The following is an 18,461-nucleotide window of genomic DNA, read 5'->3' as shown; positions in this document are numbered from 1 at the left end:
ATAGTAATAATAATAATAATAAAAAGAAGTTTGGGACATTATAGTAACCAGCAAGTATATTGAACCACAAATGAAGTGTATAGTTACATAACAGTTGTGGTATGGTTACTGCTGCATTGAATCAAGGTTCAGAGAAAATGAAATCAAAAGGAATTTAAGAAAATTGCTGCATCAAAAGAGGTGAATTGCAGAAGGGAGCTATAAACTCAACTTCAATTTATAATTTTGTTAGATATGTTGTTCTGTTTTATGCAGAGGTTCTCCAGGAGATTAAACATCAATTGACAATCTCTATTACAAATTCATGCAAACACATACATTCATACATGCATCAAACATTATTCACTTTCCTTAATTTATTTCCACCTTTGAATACATGATCAAGCAACAACACGGCTTCTCATCATCATCCACTTCTTCAATTTTGCCATTCTTATTGCAGTTGTGACATAGATAATGTCGGCTAAATCTTCTACCCATCTGAAGTAAGCATGCCTCCAAGTTTTCTTGAACCACAAAGTCCCAATAACTCCCCAAAACCCAGTTGCAAAGCCAATTGCAATCACAAAGTAGAACAACCACTTTTCCAATATATCTAAGTTGCTGTCATCATCTTCAAATTCGCTGCCCCCATGATCTTCATGTAAATAACCACATTTGTTGGGTAGAGGAGATCCACAAAGATATGGGTTGCCAGCATAACTGGATGCATCATATGTTAAAAACTGGTTGTCTGTGGGAATTGTCCCAGAGAAGTTATTGTGTGACAAATTTAAGTGACTTAGTGATGTTAAGGCTGACATGCTGCTTGGAATTGTACTCGAGAGTTGGTTAGTTGAAACATCAAAGGATTCAAGTGATCTCATATCCCCTATCATGTTAGGGATCTTGCCGATCAAATGATTGTTTGATAGATTCAAGCTATGCAAACCATTGAGCAATGTTATTCCTTTTGGAATGGAGCCAACCAAATTATTCTGGGACAAATCCATGATGACTACAAGCTTCAAGATTCTTATGTAGTCAAGTTCTCTTCCTTTCATGACTTCTATGACATCCTCCGTTTCCCAATCAGATTCAAATATTCGTGCATGAGGCGAATTGAGAAGCGCGGCAGCAGATGAAGTAGGAGACAAAGCAGGAGCCTCAAGAGTCATTCCTCGAAGATTGCCTATGCAGCGAGGTATTGAACCATTTAAATTGTTGCGAGAAAGGTCCAAGATTTGAATGGATGATAGTTCACAAATCTGCGAAGGAATGCTGCCACCTAACCTGTTTTGCCGCAATCTTAGAATTTGTAGTGAAGAAAATGTGTTAGCACTCCATGATGGGATGGTGCCAGAAAGTTGATTCTCTCCGAGATCCAAGATCAACAATTGCTTCAAATTTCTCACAGACGCTAGAAACTCTCCACGAAGGCTGTTATTGTTCAAATGCAACCATGACAAAGAGGAAAGATTCCCAAATGAGCTTGGAAAAGTACCTGTGAGTTTGTTGGATGACAAATTTATTTCTTTCCATGCTATGTTATCCTTCCAACAATTGGGGATTTCACCAGATAGTCTGTTCTTTGAAAGGTCAAGGATACTCAAATAATCAACTTGGCACAATGATTTTGGAATTGAACCATTTATGAGGTTATTTCCAAGAATCAAGGACGACAAATTGGGCATTATATGACCAATATGTTCAGGAAGTGAGCCACTAATATGATTATGGGAGAGATTCAAATACACCATTTCTGGGATAAACAAAGGCCAACTTTCTTCCCCTGTAATGGGTCCATTCAAATTGTTTGAAGATAGATCCAAGTATGATAGAATCCCAAGTTTTCGAAAATCAATACAAATTCTCCCATCTAGTTTGTTTCTTGAAAGATCAAGTGTATTCAGATTTACAAGTTGATTAAGTCCCATAGGAATTGAGCCATTCAAAAAATTATTTGAAAAGTCAAGGCTAGTTACATTTACGAGTTGATCAAGACTCGTAGGAATGGTTCCTGTCAAATAATTATTTGAGAGATCAATACTTTGTAAGTTCACAAGTTGTCTAATATTCTCAGGAATTGTTCCCTTTAAAGAATTATTTGAGACATAAAGAACTCGTAAATTTACAAGTTGTCCAAGATTTTGGGTAATGGTTCCATTAAATAAATTATTTGAAAGATCAACGACCTGTAAATTTACTAGTTGTCCCATGAAATCAGGAAGGCCCCCTTCTAACTTGTTGTTGGATAGATATAAATATTTCAATTTCAGTAATTTTCCAAAAGAAGAGGGAATGGGACCATAGAAAAAATTATCTTGGAAATCAAGGTTGCCTAGATTTTCAAGTTGTCCTAACCAAGATGGCAATTGATCATTAAATTCATTTTGACTCAAGTCAAGATTCTCCAAATCATGTCTAATGCAGGTAGACAAATCATTATTTCCAATGGATTCTTTTCGGAGTCTGTTTCCTGCTACATGTAAACTTTTTAGGTGACACATATTTTTCAAAATGGATGAAATGGAACATTCCATGGATGTTAATTCATTACTTGAAAGACTGAGATAGACAAGTTTCTTTAACTCAACAAACCAAGATGGAACTGAAGTGAAAGAGTTGTCAGAAAGGTCAAGGAATTCAATGCTAGTCATATTTTGTAAAGCATCCGGAATTATATCTTGGAAATTATTAGATGAGAGAAAAAGATGCTTGAGTTTCTCAAACTTGTGAAACCAGGATGGAAAAGAGTCAAAGTTGTTTTCAGAAAAGTCCAAAAATTCAATGAAAGTTGCATTTTGGAAAGCATTTGGAATTGGGCCATGAAGTCCACACCTTGAAAGATCAAGATACTCAAGTTTCTTGAAGTTGCATGTCAAGAGATGTCATGTTTTGTAAAGCATCCAAATTTGACACATTAAATCCATTGTTGGCAAGACTTAGGAATTGAAGATTAGGAGCAGTGATGGTGAGATTAATAATATTAACCTGAGCGAGGAAGAACAAGAAGTAGCTTTGTCAAGTCCACAAATTATTAACCATCCAAGTAATAAGTTTGGACAACAGATAGAGATAACAGAATCATGTTTAATTAAATACCTGAAATGGATCATAAGCCTGGTTCATGTCGAGGTGTTCCAGCAATTTTGTCCAATTCTTTGCTGAATCCTTGTCACTTTTCAAATGAATACATACCATATATTTTAATTTTCTTTCTTTCTCTTCTGCATGATCCCTTAAATCAATGACTCTATTGCCTTTTGTTACGCCAGCAAGATTCAATGCTTAATTTCCTTTTAATTTGATCTGTGTTACTTTCAAATTGATAATGCCACTATACTTAGGAGACATTATTCTCAATATAAAATGCATATACGACTAGATCTTATCAACTTGAGATGTAATAATTTGAAAAAAACAGATTGAAAGTAGCATTCCTTCTAGATACCCATAGTCAACGCAGTCAGGAAATTATTATCGTCAAGGTCCAAGAACTTGCATCCTAATAATTAAAATTATATTACTCCGGAAATTATTACCGTCAAGGTCCAAGAACTTTCATCCTAATTAAAACTAGATTATTTTAGGATTGCGTATAAGATTATTTAATTAATAATACAATAAAAACAAGAGTAAATACTCAATCCGACCATGACCATTTACTTGTTATAGAATGAATACCAACAAAATAGAATCAACAGCCTCTGCCCTCGGAAACAAGCAACTATATTGAATTAGATATGCAGAGTTACATAACAATTGTGGTATGGCTATTGCTGTATTGAATCAAGGATCAGAGCAAATGAATCAACAGGAGTTTAAGAAAATGGTGCATCAAAAGAGGTGAATTGCAGAAAGGGAGCTATCAACTATTTAACTCAACTTCTCTACTACTATATAAAGGTGTTGGCTACTTGGCAGAGTTTAACTGCCATGCATTGCCATTGCACTGAAATTCAACCTGTTTTGAAAATAACATGGATGGGAATATTCCTTCCACGATTTATCTTACATTTCTAAGAATGTTTCTTTTTCTCTTTAACAACACCTGTTGTTACTTGTTAGGAATCTAATAGAAAATTTATATAACATGAGAATATAATTATAAAATTTTAAACTACAGAGATTTTTTATTAAAAATTTGATAAAACTGCAAGAACCTATAACTTAATTAAATCTTAAATAAATTTCCTGTTACTTGATTGAAAGATCACTTCAATTTTTTACTTTAACATCATGAATCTATATTTATACTATTTATTTCAAATTTTCTTTAATGACTTTGTTATTAGGCTATGTTGTTCTGTTTATGCAGAGGCTCTTTCAGGAGATTAAACATCAAATGACAATCTCTATTACAAATTCGTACATATACATACATCAAACACCTCTCACTTTTCTTAATATATTACCACTTTAGATTCTTCAAAATAAAAATAAAAACACACACATGATCAAACAACAACACGGTTTCTCATCATCATCCACTTCTTCAATTTTGCCATTCTTATTGCAGTTGTGATATAGATCCTGTCAGCTAAATCTTCCACCCATCTGAAGTAAGCATGCCTCCAAGTTTTCTTGAACCACAAAGTCCCCATAACTCCCCAAAACCCAGTTGCAAAGCCAATTGCAATCACAAAGTAGAACAACCACTTTTCCAACTTATCTGTTTTGCTGTCTTCATCTTCAAATTCAGTGGTCCCATTAACTTGATGTGAATAACCACATTTGTTGGGTAGAGGAGATCCACAAAGATATGGGTTGCCAGCATAACTGGATGGATTAAAAGTTAAAAACTGGTTACCTGTGGGAATTGGTCCAGAGAAGTTATTGTGTGACAAGTTTAACTGACTGAGTGATGTTAAAGATGACATGCCGCTTGGAATTGTACCCGAGAGTTGGTTAGTTGAAACATCAAAGGATTCAAGTGATCTCATATCCCCTATCATGTTAGGAATCTTTCCGATCAAATGATTGTTTGATAGATTCAAGCTATGCAATCCATCGAGCAAAGTTATTTCTTTTGGAATGGAGCCAACCAAATTATTCTGGGACAAATCCATGATGACTACAAGCTTCAAGATTCTTATGTAGTCAAGTTCTCTTCCTTTTATGACTTCTATCACATCCTCCGTTTGCCAATCAAATTCTCGTCTAGCAGACGAATTGCGAGGCTCAGCAGCAGATGAAGTAGGAGACAAAGCGGGACCCTCAAGAGTCATTCCTCGAAGATTGCCTATGCACCGAGGGATTGAACCATTTAGATTGTTGCGAGAAAGGTCCAAGATTTTAATGGATGATAGTTCACATATCTGCGAAGGAATGCCGCCACTTAACCTGTTTTGCCGCAATCTTAGAATTTGTAGTGAAGAAAATGTGTTTGCACTCCATGATAGGATGGTGCCAGAAAGTTGATTCTCTCCGAGATCCATGATCGACAACTGTGACAAATTTCTCACAGATGCTAGAAACTCTCCATGAAGGCTGTTATTATTCAAATGCAACCAAAAGAGAGAGGAAAGATTCCCAAATGAGCTTGGAACAGCCCCTGAGAGTTTGTTGGATGACAAATTTATTTCTTCCCATGCTTTGTTATCTTTCCAACAATTGGGGATTTTACCAGATAGCCTGTTCTTTGAAAGATCAAGGATTCTCAAATCATCAACTTGGCACAATGATTTTGGAATTGAACCATTTATGAGGTTATTTCCAAGAATCAAGGACACCAAATTGGGCATTATATGACCAACATGTTTAGGAAGTGAGCCACTGATTTGATTATTTGAGAGATTCAAATACCACATTTCTGAGAGAACCAAAAGCCTGCTTTCTTCCACTGTAATGGGTCCATTCAAATTGTTTGAAGATAGATCCAAGTATTGTAGATTCACAAGATTTTGAAAATCAATACATATTCTCCCATCTAGTTTATTCCTTGAAAGATCAAGGTTAACAAGATTTACAAGTTGGTTAAGACTTGTAGGTATGATTCCTTTTAAATAATTATTTGACAAATCAAGGGAGGTTAGATTTATAAGTTCACCAAGACTCGAAGGAATGGATCCCATTAGATAATTATTTGAGACATAATAATGTTGTAAATTTACAAGTTGCTTAAGATTTTGAGTAATCGTTCCATTAAATGAATTATTTGAAAGATCAACTACCTGTAAATTTACAAGTTGTCCCATGAAATCAGGAAGGTCCCCTTCTAACTTGTTGTTGGATAGATATAAATTTTTCAATTTCAGTAATTTTCCAAAAGAAGAGGGAATGGGACCATAGAAAAAATTATCTTGGAGATCAAGATTGCCTAGATTTTCAAGTTGTGCTAACCAAGATGGTAAATGATCATTAAATTCATTTTCACTCAAGTCAAGATTCTCCAAATCATGTCCAATGCAGGTAGATAAATCATTGTTTCCAATAGATTCTTTTCGGAGTTTGTTTCCTCCTATATTTAATGTTTTCAGGTGACACGTATTTTTCAAAATGGATGAAATGGAACATTCCATAGATGTTAATTTATTATTTGAAAGATCGAGGTAGACAAGTTTCTTTAACTCAATAAACCAAGATGGAACTGAAGTAAAAGAGTTATCAAAAAGTTCAAGGGACTCGATGCTAGTTATATTTTGTATAGCAACGGGAATTTTACCTTGGAAGTTATTAGATGAGAGGGAAAGATGCTTGAGTTTCTCAAACTTGTGAAACCAGGATGGAAGAGAGTCAAAATTGTTCCGAGAAAGGTCCAAAAGTTTAATGGAAGTTGCATTTTGGAAAGCATTTGGAATTGGGCCATGAAGCCCACACCCTGAAAGATCAAGATACTCAAGTTTCTTAAAGTTGCCAAACCAAGATGAAACTGAAGTAAGATTGTTCCCACGAAGATCAAGATGCACAAGAGATGTCATGTTTTGTAAAGCATCCAAATTTGACACACTAAGTCTATTGTAGGCAAGACTTAAGAAGTGCAAATTAGGAGCAGTAATGGTGAGATTAATTATATTAACCTGAGGGAGGAAGAAGAAGCAACTTTGTCAAGTCCATGAATTATTAACCATCCAACTATCCAAGTAATAAGTTAGGACAAATACCTGATACTCATTGTAAATAAAAGAGTCCATCATGTTGAGGTGCTCCAGCAATGGCAGTTGAGAAATCCAATTGATGTTGCTGTCCGATGAAAATGTATTAAAACTCAGATCGAGAAAGTGGAGGTTGGTGAGATTTCCAAGATTGCTGGGTATTCTCCCGCCAAAACTAGCATCAGAGAGCGACAAATACCTGAGGCGTTGCATAGAACCAATGAACATTGGTATGGGACTCCAATAGAAATTATTTCCACTCAAGTCCAAATGAGTCAAGTATTCCAGTTCCGGCAATAATGGATGAGCATCCGGAGCTTCTAAATATTGATTGTCTAAATGGCTACAATCGTAGTGGTCACTCATGGATCTCGAGCATTTCAGGTAAGGAGAGGCGAGATCAAGCATGAGAACATGACCGGTAACATTGTCGCAACCAATCCCTTCCCATTGACAGCAGTCCTGGCCATGCCAGGAGGAAAGCAAGTTTGATGAATCTTTTAGGGATGCTTTGAACTTCATAAGAGCCTGCCTCTCACGTTCAAGACATGGAGGGTGGAGGAGAGTCGTTGAATTTGCAGAAATACATAACTCTGCAATTTCAGCCACCACCACCACAAGTACCAATAGTGCGCATGCAGTAACACTTTGGTATCTAACTCTCATTTTCAGTGGAATATAATAGATATTATTGATGATATCTGATTTGTTAGTGCCTTTCACTCGACTCTCTCAATCACATTATATATACATACTGATCATGAACAAGTGAATGAATAATGATGGTTACTTTCTTGGAAGAAGCACAATGGAAAAATGAACCCAACCTTTATGTTCCAAGACCAAGAGTCAACTCTTACATCTGTGGTTCGGTCCCTGTCTCCAAATCTTTGAGGCTACTTTGAACAAGTCTATGTGAGTTTGCAGTTATTGGTGGAGTAATAAATACGTGTTGGAAAAATATGTGTACCAATCTGAGATGGATGTCCCTCTTTCTTTTCATTTTGCATGTGTGTTGTCCCTTAACCCAATCACTCATTGACTCTATCCCCTTTTCTTACGCCAACAGCACTCAATGCTTATTTCCGATTCCTTTTTATTATTTGATCCTTGTGTTTTTCTCAAACTAATCATTTCACCTTTATTTAAGAGATATTATTACATATAGAACATGATCTTATTAGATTGAGATGTGTCAATGTGAGCAAATCAAGTTGAAAGTAGCATCCCTTCAAGATACACAGCCAATGCAAGCAGCAAATTATTATCGTCGATCAATGTCTAAGAACTTGCATCCTCGTGTTTAGGATTGTGTAGAAGATTCTATAATTAATCATACAACAAAAATAATGAATGTAAATTTATTTTTATATTAAAAAAAATTTATTCAATACTCATGATATAGTAATTATTCATATTTCTTCATATAGTTGACCAAATTTCTTGTATTTTTGTTTATTATTATTATTATTATTGTTATTATTATTATTATTTTAGGATTTTTGTTTAGGTTTAATTACTCTGTTAGTCCCTATAGTTTCGCAAAATTTTCAATTAGATCCATCTTCACAGTAATTGGCTTAATTGTATCAGGACCCAATTAAAAAACAAAAAATTGGTGCACGGACCCAATTAAAAGTAAAAAAAGTATAAGGTCCCAATTAAAAAAAAATTTGGTGCAAAGACCCAATTAAAAGGAAAAAAAATATAGGGACCTAATTAAAAATTTTGCGAAACAGCGAAACTACAGAGACCAACAGAGTAATTAAACCTTTTGTTTAAGTTTGTATGAGATTTTGACTTCAAGCTCTTTAGCACATGTTTCTCTAAGTATAAAAGGGGAAAAAAATGAAAATTGATAGATAAAATTTTATTAAAATTAAGTTAAATTAGCATGAATAATAACATAGAAGGAGCATTTTCGATGGACCAAATTAAATTGAGGTAAACCAATGGTTTCACTTTTAAAATATATAAACAACAATGATAATCATAGCAATCATGAAATCAAACCTAGATGATAAATCAGATTTTGGTAACGCACAATTAAATGAATTTATTATGATATGTACGTGTAGAAATATGCATATTCCCATATACAGATTTTAATAGTCTTATAAAATCTGGACATGAAGCATATGTATAATTTAGTCATTACACACTTTTGCATTTCTCATACTGCTTTTATGTTCTTCTTCTAAGAATGTTTCTTTTTCTTTTTCTTTTTAACAACACCTGTTGTTAATTATTAGGAATCTAATCGAAAATTTTTGTATCTAACATGAGAAGCTAATTATAAACTTTTAAACAATAGAGATTTTTATTGAAAATTTGATAAAATTCTAAGAACCTATATGTTCATACCCTGGCCCAATAATAAAGGCCCAGGACCAAACGAAAGGCCTAGTCCGGAGGATTGAGCCTTGCTGAGCACCGACCTTCGTACTAAGAAGTCAGTCTTGACTACGATTTGTTCTAAAGAAGTCGGGACGGAGAATAGTTGGCAGATTAACATCAATTCAAATAAGTAACTGTCCCTAAAATCTCTCTAACCACTTCCGGGAGCCATATCTTAACCTCCCTAAGATAAAGGGACGGTTATCACCCTAAAAATATGGCACTACTCCAACGGTGGTTATTGGCTCACCACTATAAATACACTGACACCCCTCAGGTATCTCTAAGCCCAATACATTCTAACCTGCTCACACCCTTGCTAACTTAGGCATCGAAGTGTCTTTGCAGGTACCACCCCCATTCACTCGCGTACGCAAGTCGGAAGGAGGTTCCAGCGTGCAAACCAGCTCGGAAGCTACCTTCCACCAACGATTGGGCCGGTCAAATACAGTCCCGTCCACTAATCTTCGGTTACCCATCGTAACATTGGCGCCGTTGCCGGGGACCCGAGAGATCAGCCACCGATGGCGGACAGATCCCACGAAGAAGGTCATGTCGAGACAGATTCTGAGCAAGAGAATCTGGACACAGACAATAACGATGCGGACTTCACCCTCCACCAGGAAATTGATAATCAACATAGGGAAGGTACCTCCGGAGTAAAAAACCCGAAGGTAAATTCCTCAGAACGGCGCAAATCAGAAAAAGAGGGACCATCCCATGTAACTAAACTCATGGGATTAGTCCACAGTCGCCTGGAACAGTTAGAACAAGAACGGGAGCGACAAAAGAAAACCGAAAAGAGCCTAAAAGATGAGATGGAACGACGAAAAGAGTTAGAGAGAAAACTCTTAAAGTTAGAATCCTCCCTCAAAGGTCGCAACTCTCGTGACGAAAAGGAAGAGCCGCCCTTAGGTGGGGAGGATCCTTTCAGCGAAGACATAATGAGGGCAAAAGTTCCGAGGAACTTCAAAAGCCCTGATATGGACCTCTATGACGGAACCACGGATCCAAAGCATCACCTGAGCAACTTCAAAAGTCGGATGTACCTAGCTGATGCTTCCGACGCTACGCGATGCAAAGCCTTCCCGACCACTCTATCGAAAGCAGCGATGAAGTGGTTCGATAGCCTCCCCCCGAAGTCGGTTACCAGCTTTGAAGACCTCTCAAGGAAGTTCTTGATGAGGTTCTCTATCCAGAAAGACAAAGTGAAACATGCACCGAGCCTCCTGGGAATAAAACAGGAGGTCGGAGAATCTTTACGAGCCTATATGGAAAGGTTCAACAAAGCATGTTTGGAGATTCAAGACCTGCCCACCGAGGCAGTAATAATGGGGTTAGTCAATGGGCTTAGAGAAGGTCCCTTCTCGCAGTCCATATCCAAAAGACACCCCATCTCCTTGAATGATGTACAGGAAAGAGCTGAAAAGTACATCAACATGGAGGAAAATGCTAAGCTGAGAGACCTAAGTTGGCGACCTGGGCACCCTCCCTCAATAAAAGAGAGGGAGAGGGAGACCAAGAAGAAGGAAGAACTCGGTCTCGACAGACCAAGGAAGTACCACTCTTATACTCCTCTAAAAGTTTCAATAGTGGATGTGTACAGAGAAATTTGCAACACTGAAAGGCTGCCACCCCCCAGACCCATCAAAAATAAAAAGGGGGGAAGCCGTAGCGACTACTGTGAGTACCATAAAATATATGGTCACCCCACGAACGATTGTTACGACCTTAAAAATGTGATAGAAAAGTTGGCTAGAGAAGGTCGGCTCGACAGATATCTCATAGAAAGGTCGGACAGTCATGGGAAGAGGAAGCGAGATGATATCGACAGAAGAGACCCGCCACCGTCGACTCCTGAGAGACATATCCATACGATCTCAGGGGGGTTCGCAGGAGGGGGACTCACAAAATTCTCTCGCAAAAGGCACCTCAAGAGAGTCTATCAGGTCAGAGGACAGTCATCCGATCTCCCCACCATCTCATTCACTAAAGAAGATGGGCAAGGAATAACCTATAGACATGATGATCCAGTAGTAATAACTATGATCCTAGCCAATGCCCATCTCCACAGAACCCTAGTAGACCAAGGAAGCTCAGCGGACATCCTTTCCCGCTTTTGACAAGCTAGGGTTGGATGAGAAAGAATTAAGAGCCTACCCCGACACCCTATACGGATTAGGGGACACGCCAATAAAACCACTGGGATTTTTGCCCCTCCACACCACTTTTGGAAAAGGAGAAAAATCAAAGACTCTGAGTATAGACTTTATAGTCATTAATGTCGGGTCAACATATAATGCTTTAATCGGCAGAGCTACCCTTAATCGACTCGGAGCAGTGGTATCCACTCCCCACCTCTGCATGAAATTCCCGACCTCATCGGGAATAGCAACGGTAAGGGGAGACCAAAAATTGGCGAGGAAATGCTACAATGAAAGCCTAAATCTGAGAGGAAAGGGCAGAGAAGTTCACACAATAGAGCTCGGTGGTGCAAGGGCAAGAGAAGAGCTGCGACCACAACCGGGAGAAAAAACCGAGGAGATACAGGTCGGCAAAGAGGAAGGAAAAAATACTCACATAGGAGCCAACCTAGGGGAGACCCTAAAACAAGAATTGACCAAGCTCCTAAGAGATAACTCCGACCTCTTCGCCTGGAAGGCCTCTGACATGCCCGGGATAGACCTCGAGCTCATGTCCCACAAGCTCTCGGTTTATCCAGGATCCCGACCTGTACAACAAAGAAGACGCAAGCTCGGCCCAGAACGAGCCCTAATAGTAGAAGAACAAGTACAGGCGCTCCTGGAAGCTGACTTCATCAGAGAAGTCAAGTACCCAACATTGCTAGCCAATGTAGTGCTAGTCAAAAAACAGAATGGCAAATGGAGAATGTGTGTCGACTATACCGATTTAAATAAGGCATGTCCCAAGGACCCTTATCCACTGCCAAATATCGACACCCTAGTGGACTCCAGCTCGGGGTATCAATACTTATCATTTATGGACGCCTACTCGGGATATAATCAAATCCCAATGTATGAGCCAGACCAGGAGAAAACATCATTCATCACACCCAGAGCTAATTTCTGCTACGTGGTCATGCCATTCGGATTGAAGAATGCAGGAGCCACATATCAAAGGTTGATGAATAAAGTGTTTTCCCCTCATTTGGGGAGTCTAATGGAAGTATACATCGACGATATGCTGGTAAAGACCAAAAAGGAAGCCGACCTCTTGTCAGACCTCTCACAAGTCTTTGACACCATAAGGCTGCACGGGATGAGACTAAATCCCGCAAAGTGCGCCTTCGCGGTGGAGGCAGGGAAATTTCTAGGATTTATGCTAACACAAAGAGGGATCGAAGCCAATCCCGATAAGTGTAGAGCCATCCTAGAAATGAAAAGTCCGACTTGTTTGAGAGAAGTCCAGCAGCTGAACGGCCGACTTGCAGCCCTCTCCAGATTTTTGGCAGGATCGGCACTAAAATCCCTTCCACTATTCTCCTTATTAAGAAAGGGATGCCAGTTCGAATGGACCCCTGAATGCGAGGAGGCGTTCCAGGAGTTCAAAAAGTTTTTAAGCCAACCTCCAATTCTGACCCGACCAGTATCTAGAAAAGACCTCGTCCTGTACTTATCCGTAGCGGACAAGGCTGTCTCATCAGCCCTAATAAGGGAAGATGAGGACGGACAACATCCAGTTTATTTCATCAGTAAAGTTCTACAAGGCCCTGAGCTAAGATACCACAAACTAGAGAATTTTGCCTACTCCTTAGTAATAGCCTCACGAAAGCTACGACCCTACTTTCAGGCTCACACAATAAGAGTCCGTACGAACCAACCCATGAAGCAAATCCTCCAAAAGACGGATGTTGCAGGGAGAATGGTTCAATGGGCAATAGAGCTCTCCGAGTTTGACTTAAGATATGAAACTCGGACGGCGATTAAAGCCCAATGCCTCGCCGACTTCGTTGCAGAATACGCAGGGGATCAGGAGGAAAAACCAACTACATGGGAACTCTATGTAGATGGATCATCCAACAAAACAGGAAGCGGTGTAGGCATAATATTGGTAGATAAAAGAAGAACCCAGATAGAGATTTCCCTAAAGTTCGAATTCCCAGCTTCAAATAATCAGGCAGAGTATGAAGCCTTGATTGCTGAATTGAAGCTGGCAGAAGAAGTCGGTGCTACAAAGGTGATGATATACAGTGACTCACAAGTGGTGACCTCCCAAATAAGCGGAGAGTATCAGGCAAAGGACCCAAATATGAAGAGGTACTTGGAGAAAACTCTGGAGCTTCTTGGGCGCTTTGCAGAAACCGAGGTTAAACACATAACTCGGGATCTAAACAGCAGAGCGGACGCCCTATCCAAGTTAGCAAGTACCAAGCCAGGAGGAAACAACAGAAGCCTGATCCAAGAAACCCTCCAGGAACCCTCAGTGGTAAAAATAGAAGACAAACAAGAAGTCCTTGAGGTAGTCGGTTTAAACCTCGGATGGATGAACCCCTTAGTCGAATACATAAAATTTGACATCCTTCCAAAAGAGGAAAAAGAGGCCAGAAAAATCCGGAGGGAAGCACAACACTACACCTTGGTGAGAAATATTCTCTACAGAAGGGGGATATCAACACCACTATTAAAGTGTGTACCGACCTCAAGAACCACCGAGGTATTAGAGGAAGTACATAGTGGGATCTGCGGAAACCATCTCGGAGCAAGGTCACTAGCCAGGAAAGTAATCCGAGCTGGATTCTACTGGCCGACCTTGCAGAAAGATGCCACAGAATTTGTGAAAAAGTGTCAACCATGTCAGATGCATGCAAATTTCCACGTGGCTCCACCAAAAGAGCTCATCAGTATCACTTCTCCATGGCCCTTTGCAAAATAAGGAATGAATTTGTTAGGTCCTTTTCCCCAAGCGCCAGGACAAGTCAAATACCTGATCGTGGGAATAGATTACTTCACAAAGTGGATAGAAGCAGAACCATTGGCCACCATCACCGCTCAAAAAAGTCGGAAGTTCCTCTACAAAAACATCATCACAAGATATGGGATACCTTATTCCATCACTATAGATAATGGAACCCAATTCACCAACTCTACCTTCAGAAGCTTAGTAGCTAGTATGAGAATCAAACACCAGTTTACCTCGGTAGAACACCCGCAAGCCAATGGGCAAGCCGAGGCAACCAACAAAGTCATAATGGCAGGGCTAAAGAAAAGGTTACAAGAAGCAAAAGGAGCTTGGGCTGAAGAGCTCCCCCATGTGCTATGGGCTTACAGGACAACACCCCAATCCGCCACTGGAGAAACACCCTTCCGACTAGTTTATGGCGTAGAAGCAATGATACCGATAGAAATCAATGAACAAAGCCCAAGGGTAATTCTCCATGACGAGATCGGAAACATACAGGGGCACAAAGAGGAGCTCGACTTGCTCCCCGAAGCCCGAGAAGATGCCCAGATAAGAGAGCAGCGTTGAAGCAAAGGATGACTACAAGGTACAACAAAAAAGTCATTCGAAGAACATTTGCCCCGAATGACTTGGTCTTAATCAGAAACGACATTGGAGTCAACAAATCAGGGAAAGGAAAACTTGCTGCTAATTGGAAGGGACCATACAAAGTCAATGAAGTTTTAGGAAAAGGTTATTATAAAGTAACCGACCTGAACGGCACTGAGTTCCCAAGGTCGTGGCATGCTTGTAATCTGAAAAGGTACTACAGTTAAAAGCGAATTCTACTCCCTGATGTACTCTTTTCCCAACTTCATGATTTTTTCCCAAAAGTCAAAGGGTTTTTTCTGGAGAAGGGTTTTTAACGAGGCATCATAGTAGAGGCTAAGGGAAAATAGGCTATTAAAAACCCTTAGTAGCAAGAAGGTATCTCCCCAATCAATAAAAGATCTTTTTTCATTTACAATATCTCTTATAAACTCATTTCTAGTTTCTAAGTCTTTCTACGAAACGCGCCAACTTAAGCTCGACAAAACGTGAAAATCCCATGAACCGATCTAGATGGTCGTCAGGATAAAACGACGAGGTACAAGTCGGTGTAAAGAGGTTATATGAGTTGATCGTAAAAAACTCAGGAACAATCCGACTCATAAGTCGAAATGAAAATCCGAGTAAAAAAGCTCGGAAATACTTCAACCCGTGGATCGGAGTGAAGAACCGAGTAGAAGAAAAACGCATCGCAAAAATAACCTAAGTCATAAGAACTCACTAAAGCAAAGTTGAGTATAAGGAATAATAAAAAAGAGATTGAAAAACCTAGGAAAAAGTTTAAAGGATGTCTTAAAGTCCTTAAACAAAAGGCTCAGACAAGCCAAAGGGAAAGATTTTCAGAAAAAGATCAAGGGGACTTCGAAAAATCAAAATCAGAAAAGCATACACGCATAAGGTAACCTAAACCCTTATCCAAAAAAAGGTATTTATTTTGTTAATTTAAAAACCCTTATTAAAAATTGTATTTTTCAATATTTTGTTTACGGCCCTGAAAGGCCAAAAGAAATTGTTCAACAAACACCACCAACCAAAAGTAAATAAAAGAGTTTAAAAAAGGGGGGACCCACAGGCCGGGCCCCCAAATAGCCCACAAATCATTTTTTAGGAAGAGGAGTAGACGAATCACCACCACTGGAGTCAGGAGAAGCGCCACCAAGACCACGAAGAGAGGCATCCATAGGAGATGAAGAGGAAATAGGAGGAACTGCTGAAGAACTCGGAGCATCCTTTCCATGAGGAGGAGACTCAATGACCCTCTGCCCTCGAGTCTTCAACTCTGATTCAGAAACGATCACAGGGACAGGGGGATCAACTATGGCCCCGTCAATAACAACTTTGTCAGGATGTAAAGGAGAAAGATCCAAGTCGAGAGCAATAACTCTGACTTGCTCCAGGAAGATCCTCCAAGACTCCTCGGCGCCATCGGCAATAGAGTCCTCCAACTCATCGTATGCCTTCCGAGAATTCAGCAGATCATTCTTCACAGACACAAGATCATTGAATAAACTTTGATAGATGGCCTGCGCTGTTTTCCTCAAATCCATCTCCATGTTGCATTGGGCTTGCAAAACCTTTCCCTTCTCCCGGAGGGTATCTCTCTCTTCCTTCAGCTTGGCGACTTCCTCCTTCAACTCCCTCTCATGCTCTTGGTATGAGCGAAGCCTTCCTTCCAGCTCCTCGACCCTTGGGGTCATCCCTAAAGAGTTGAGAGGAGCCTTCTCAAAAATATCCAAGAGTTTGCCGCAAACCCCCGCCGCCTTGAGACTCTCCTCAATCATAGTGGTAAGGTGGCTCCGAACGGACATATCATCCATGCTTATACGAGCATGGGGATAGATATTCTTTCGGACGAACGCAAGAGCATCCGCCTTAACCTCACCAGAAGAGCCAGACTCTAAGGTCTTGCGCTTCTTTGGCTCAGGGGAAGGTCGGACGACGGGGGGCGGTTGAGAGGAAGCTGAAGAAGAAATCACAATGGGCTTGGAAAGAGTCCCAACGTTCCGAGGAGGAGGAGGAGGAGAGATAACCCTGGCACCACCAGTCCTGGCGCGAGACTTTGCTTTGGCCTCCTGGACTCTCTGGTAAGATTCCTGAGCATTCGTCTTCGCCATTTCTGAAAAAGAAAACAAATAGCTAAGGAATTAAACAAGTCGGAAAGTTCAGCCAGGAATCTAACAAACAAATGAAAGCTACCTAGCTGTGCTTGGATAAAGGTCGGAGACCCTTGGAGAAACTTTTTAGTGTCCAAATATGGGGCCCTCCCCCACACTTCTCGGAGGAACCGCACAATGGCGGCCTCTACTTCATCCAGGTCATCCAGACCATATTTCTCACAAGGAGAAGCCTCCAGCCAGTATAAAGGAAAGCGAGGAGAAGAATTATCATCCAGGAAAAAGGGGTGGTGACCCTTTACAGCTTGCACTTTGAAAAAATAATTTTTAAAGTCGTGGAAGGATTCGTCAAAAAGGGTGAAGATTCTCCGACCTTGTATGGCTCGGAAGGAAACCCATTGTTGTTTATTGTTTAGCCCACTGAAGGGCATGGTCATATGGAAAAGATGGAAAAAGATTTTCAGAGAGGTCGGGAACTCCAAAGCGTGGCTAATAAATTGATAAATTTTCAAAAAACCCCAAGAGTTGGGGTGAAGCTGGGTAGGGGCAACCCGACAGTGTTGCAAAATAGACATCTCAAAATCTGAAAAAGGTAGAAAAACGCCCAGACGGGTGATCATGCATTCATACATAAAGAAGAAATGAGGGGCCATCCCGTTGGCCCTCCCATGGCAAACTCGGTCCTCTGAACTTGGGATAAGCAATTCATACTTAGGCTCATCCTCATCCGAGGTACAGAGCCGGTGGTGAGTGCGAAGATGAGTAATAAACTCGACATCAACCAACGGCTCCTCCCCTAGGACAGTAACATCAACCCAATCTACGGAGGCCATTTTCTTTTCCTAAAGAAGATGAGGAAACCTACAAAGGAAAAAAGAAAAGAAAAAATCAAAAACAAAGGTCTCTAGAGGGGAGAAAAAGGAACCAAGCAAAAGTCTACGAACCTACTTATCTACAAAATGAAGGCACACAAAAAATATGAAAGAGAAAAAGAAACTAACCTCTCTCAGAAAATGAAGGTTGGAAGAAGCGGAAGTCTCCGAAACACAAGAATGCAGCACGAACGAATGAAGAACGAACGAGGAAAAAATTAGAAAAATCGCAGAAAGAAGATAATGAAAGAGATGGAAAAGTATTTATAAATACTCTAGGGGCATAATGGTAAAAACGGGGCAGTCAATAATGAGAGTGCACCGTTACCAAAGCCATCAATCCCTAGGCGCATCCCTAACGGACACGACGCTTGAATAGACGTAACTGTCATAAACAAAAGGTCGCGAAAATCACGTCGGTTTAAAAACCCGCGTCTCCTCCAAGAAGGTCGGCTACGAACCCGAGTAAAATACTCGAACCCAAGTCTTAAAGA

General features: G+C 39.9%; 1 protein-coding gene and 1 pseudogene across 1 annotated transcript; both read right to left on the bottom strand.

Annotated features, from left to right (window-relative positions):
- Positions 1–233: 233 nt before the first annotated feature.
- Positions 234–2,639, bottom strand: LOC130957839 (receptor-like protein EIX2; annotated as a pseudogene).
- A 1,722-nt stretch (positions 2,640–4,361) lies between these two features.
- On the bottom strand, positions 4,362–7,861 carry LOC130954656 (receptor-like protein 36). The gene is made up of 2 exons (XM_057881413.1): positions 7,086–7,861; positions 4,362–7,001 (listed from the first exon to the last, which is right to left on the bottom strand). Exons 1-2 carry the CDS (start codon positions 7,740–7,742, stop codon positions 4,440–4,442), a joined length of 3,219 nt encoding a protein of 1,072 aa, XP_057737396.1. The 5' UTR covers positions 7,743–7,861; the 3' UTR covers positions 4,362–4,439.
- Positions 7,862–18,461: the final 10,600 nt, after the last annotated feature.

The sequence above is a fragment of the Arachis stenosperma genome, chromosome 10 (assembly GCF_014773155.1).
Source record: "Arachis stenosperma cultivar V10309 chromosome 10, arast.V10309.gnm1.PFL2, whole genome shotgun sequence".
Classification (NCBI taxonomy): domain Eukaryota; kingdom Viridiplantae; phylum Streptophyta; class Magnoliopsida; order Fabales; family Fabaceae; genus Arachis; species Arachis stenosperma.
This window is presented reverse-complemented; position numbering and strand designations above follow the sequence as displayed.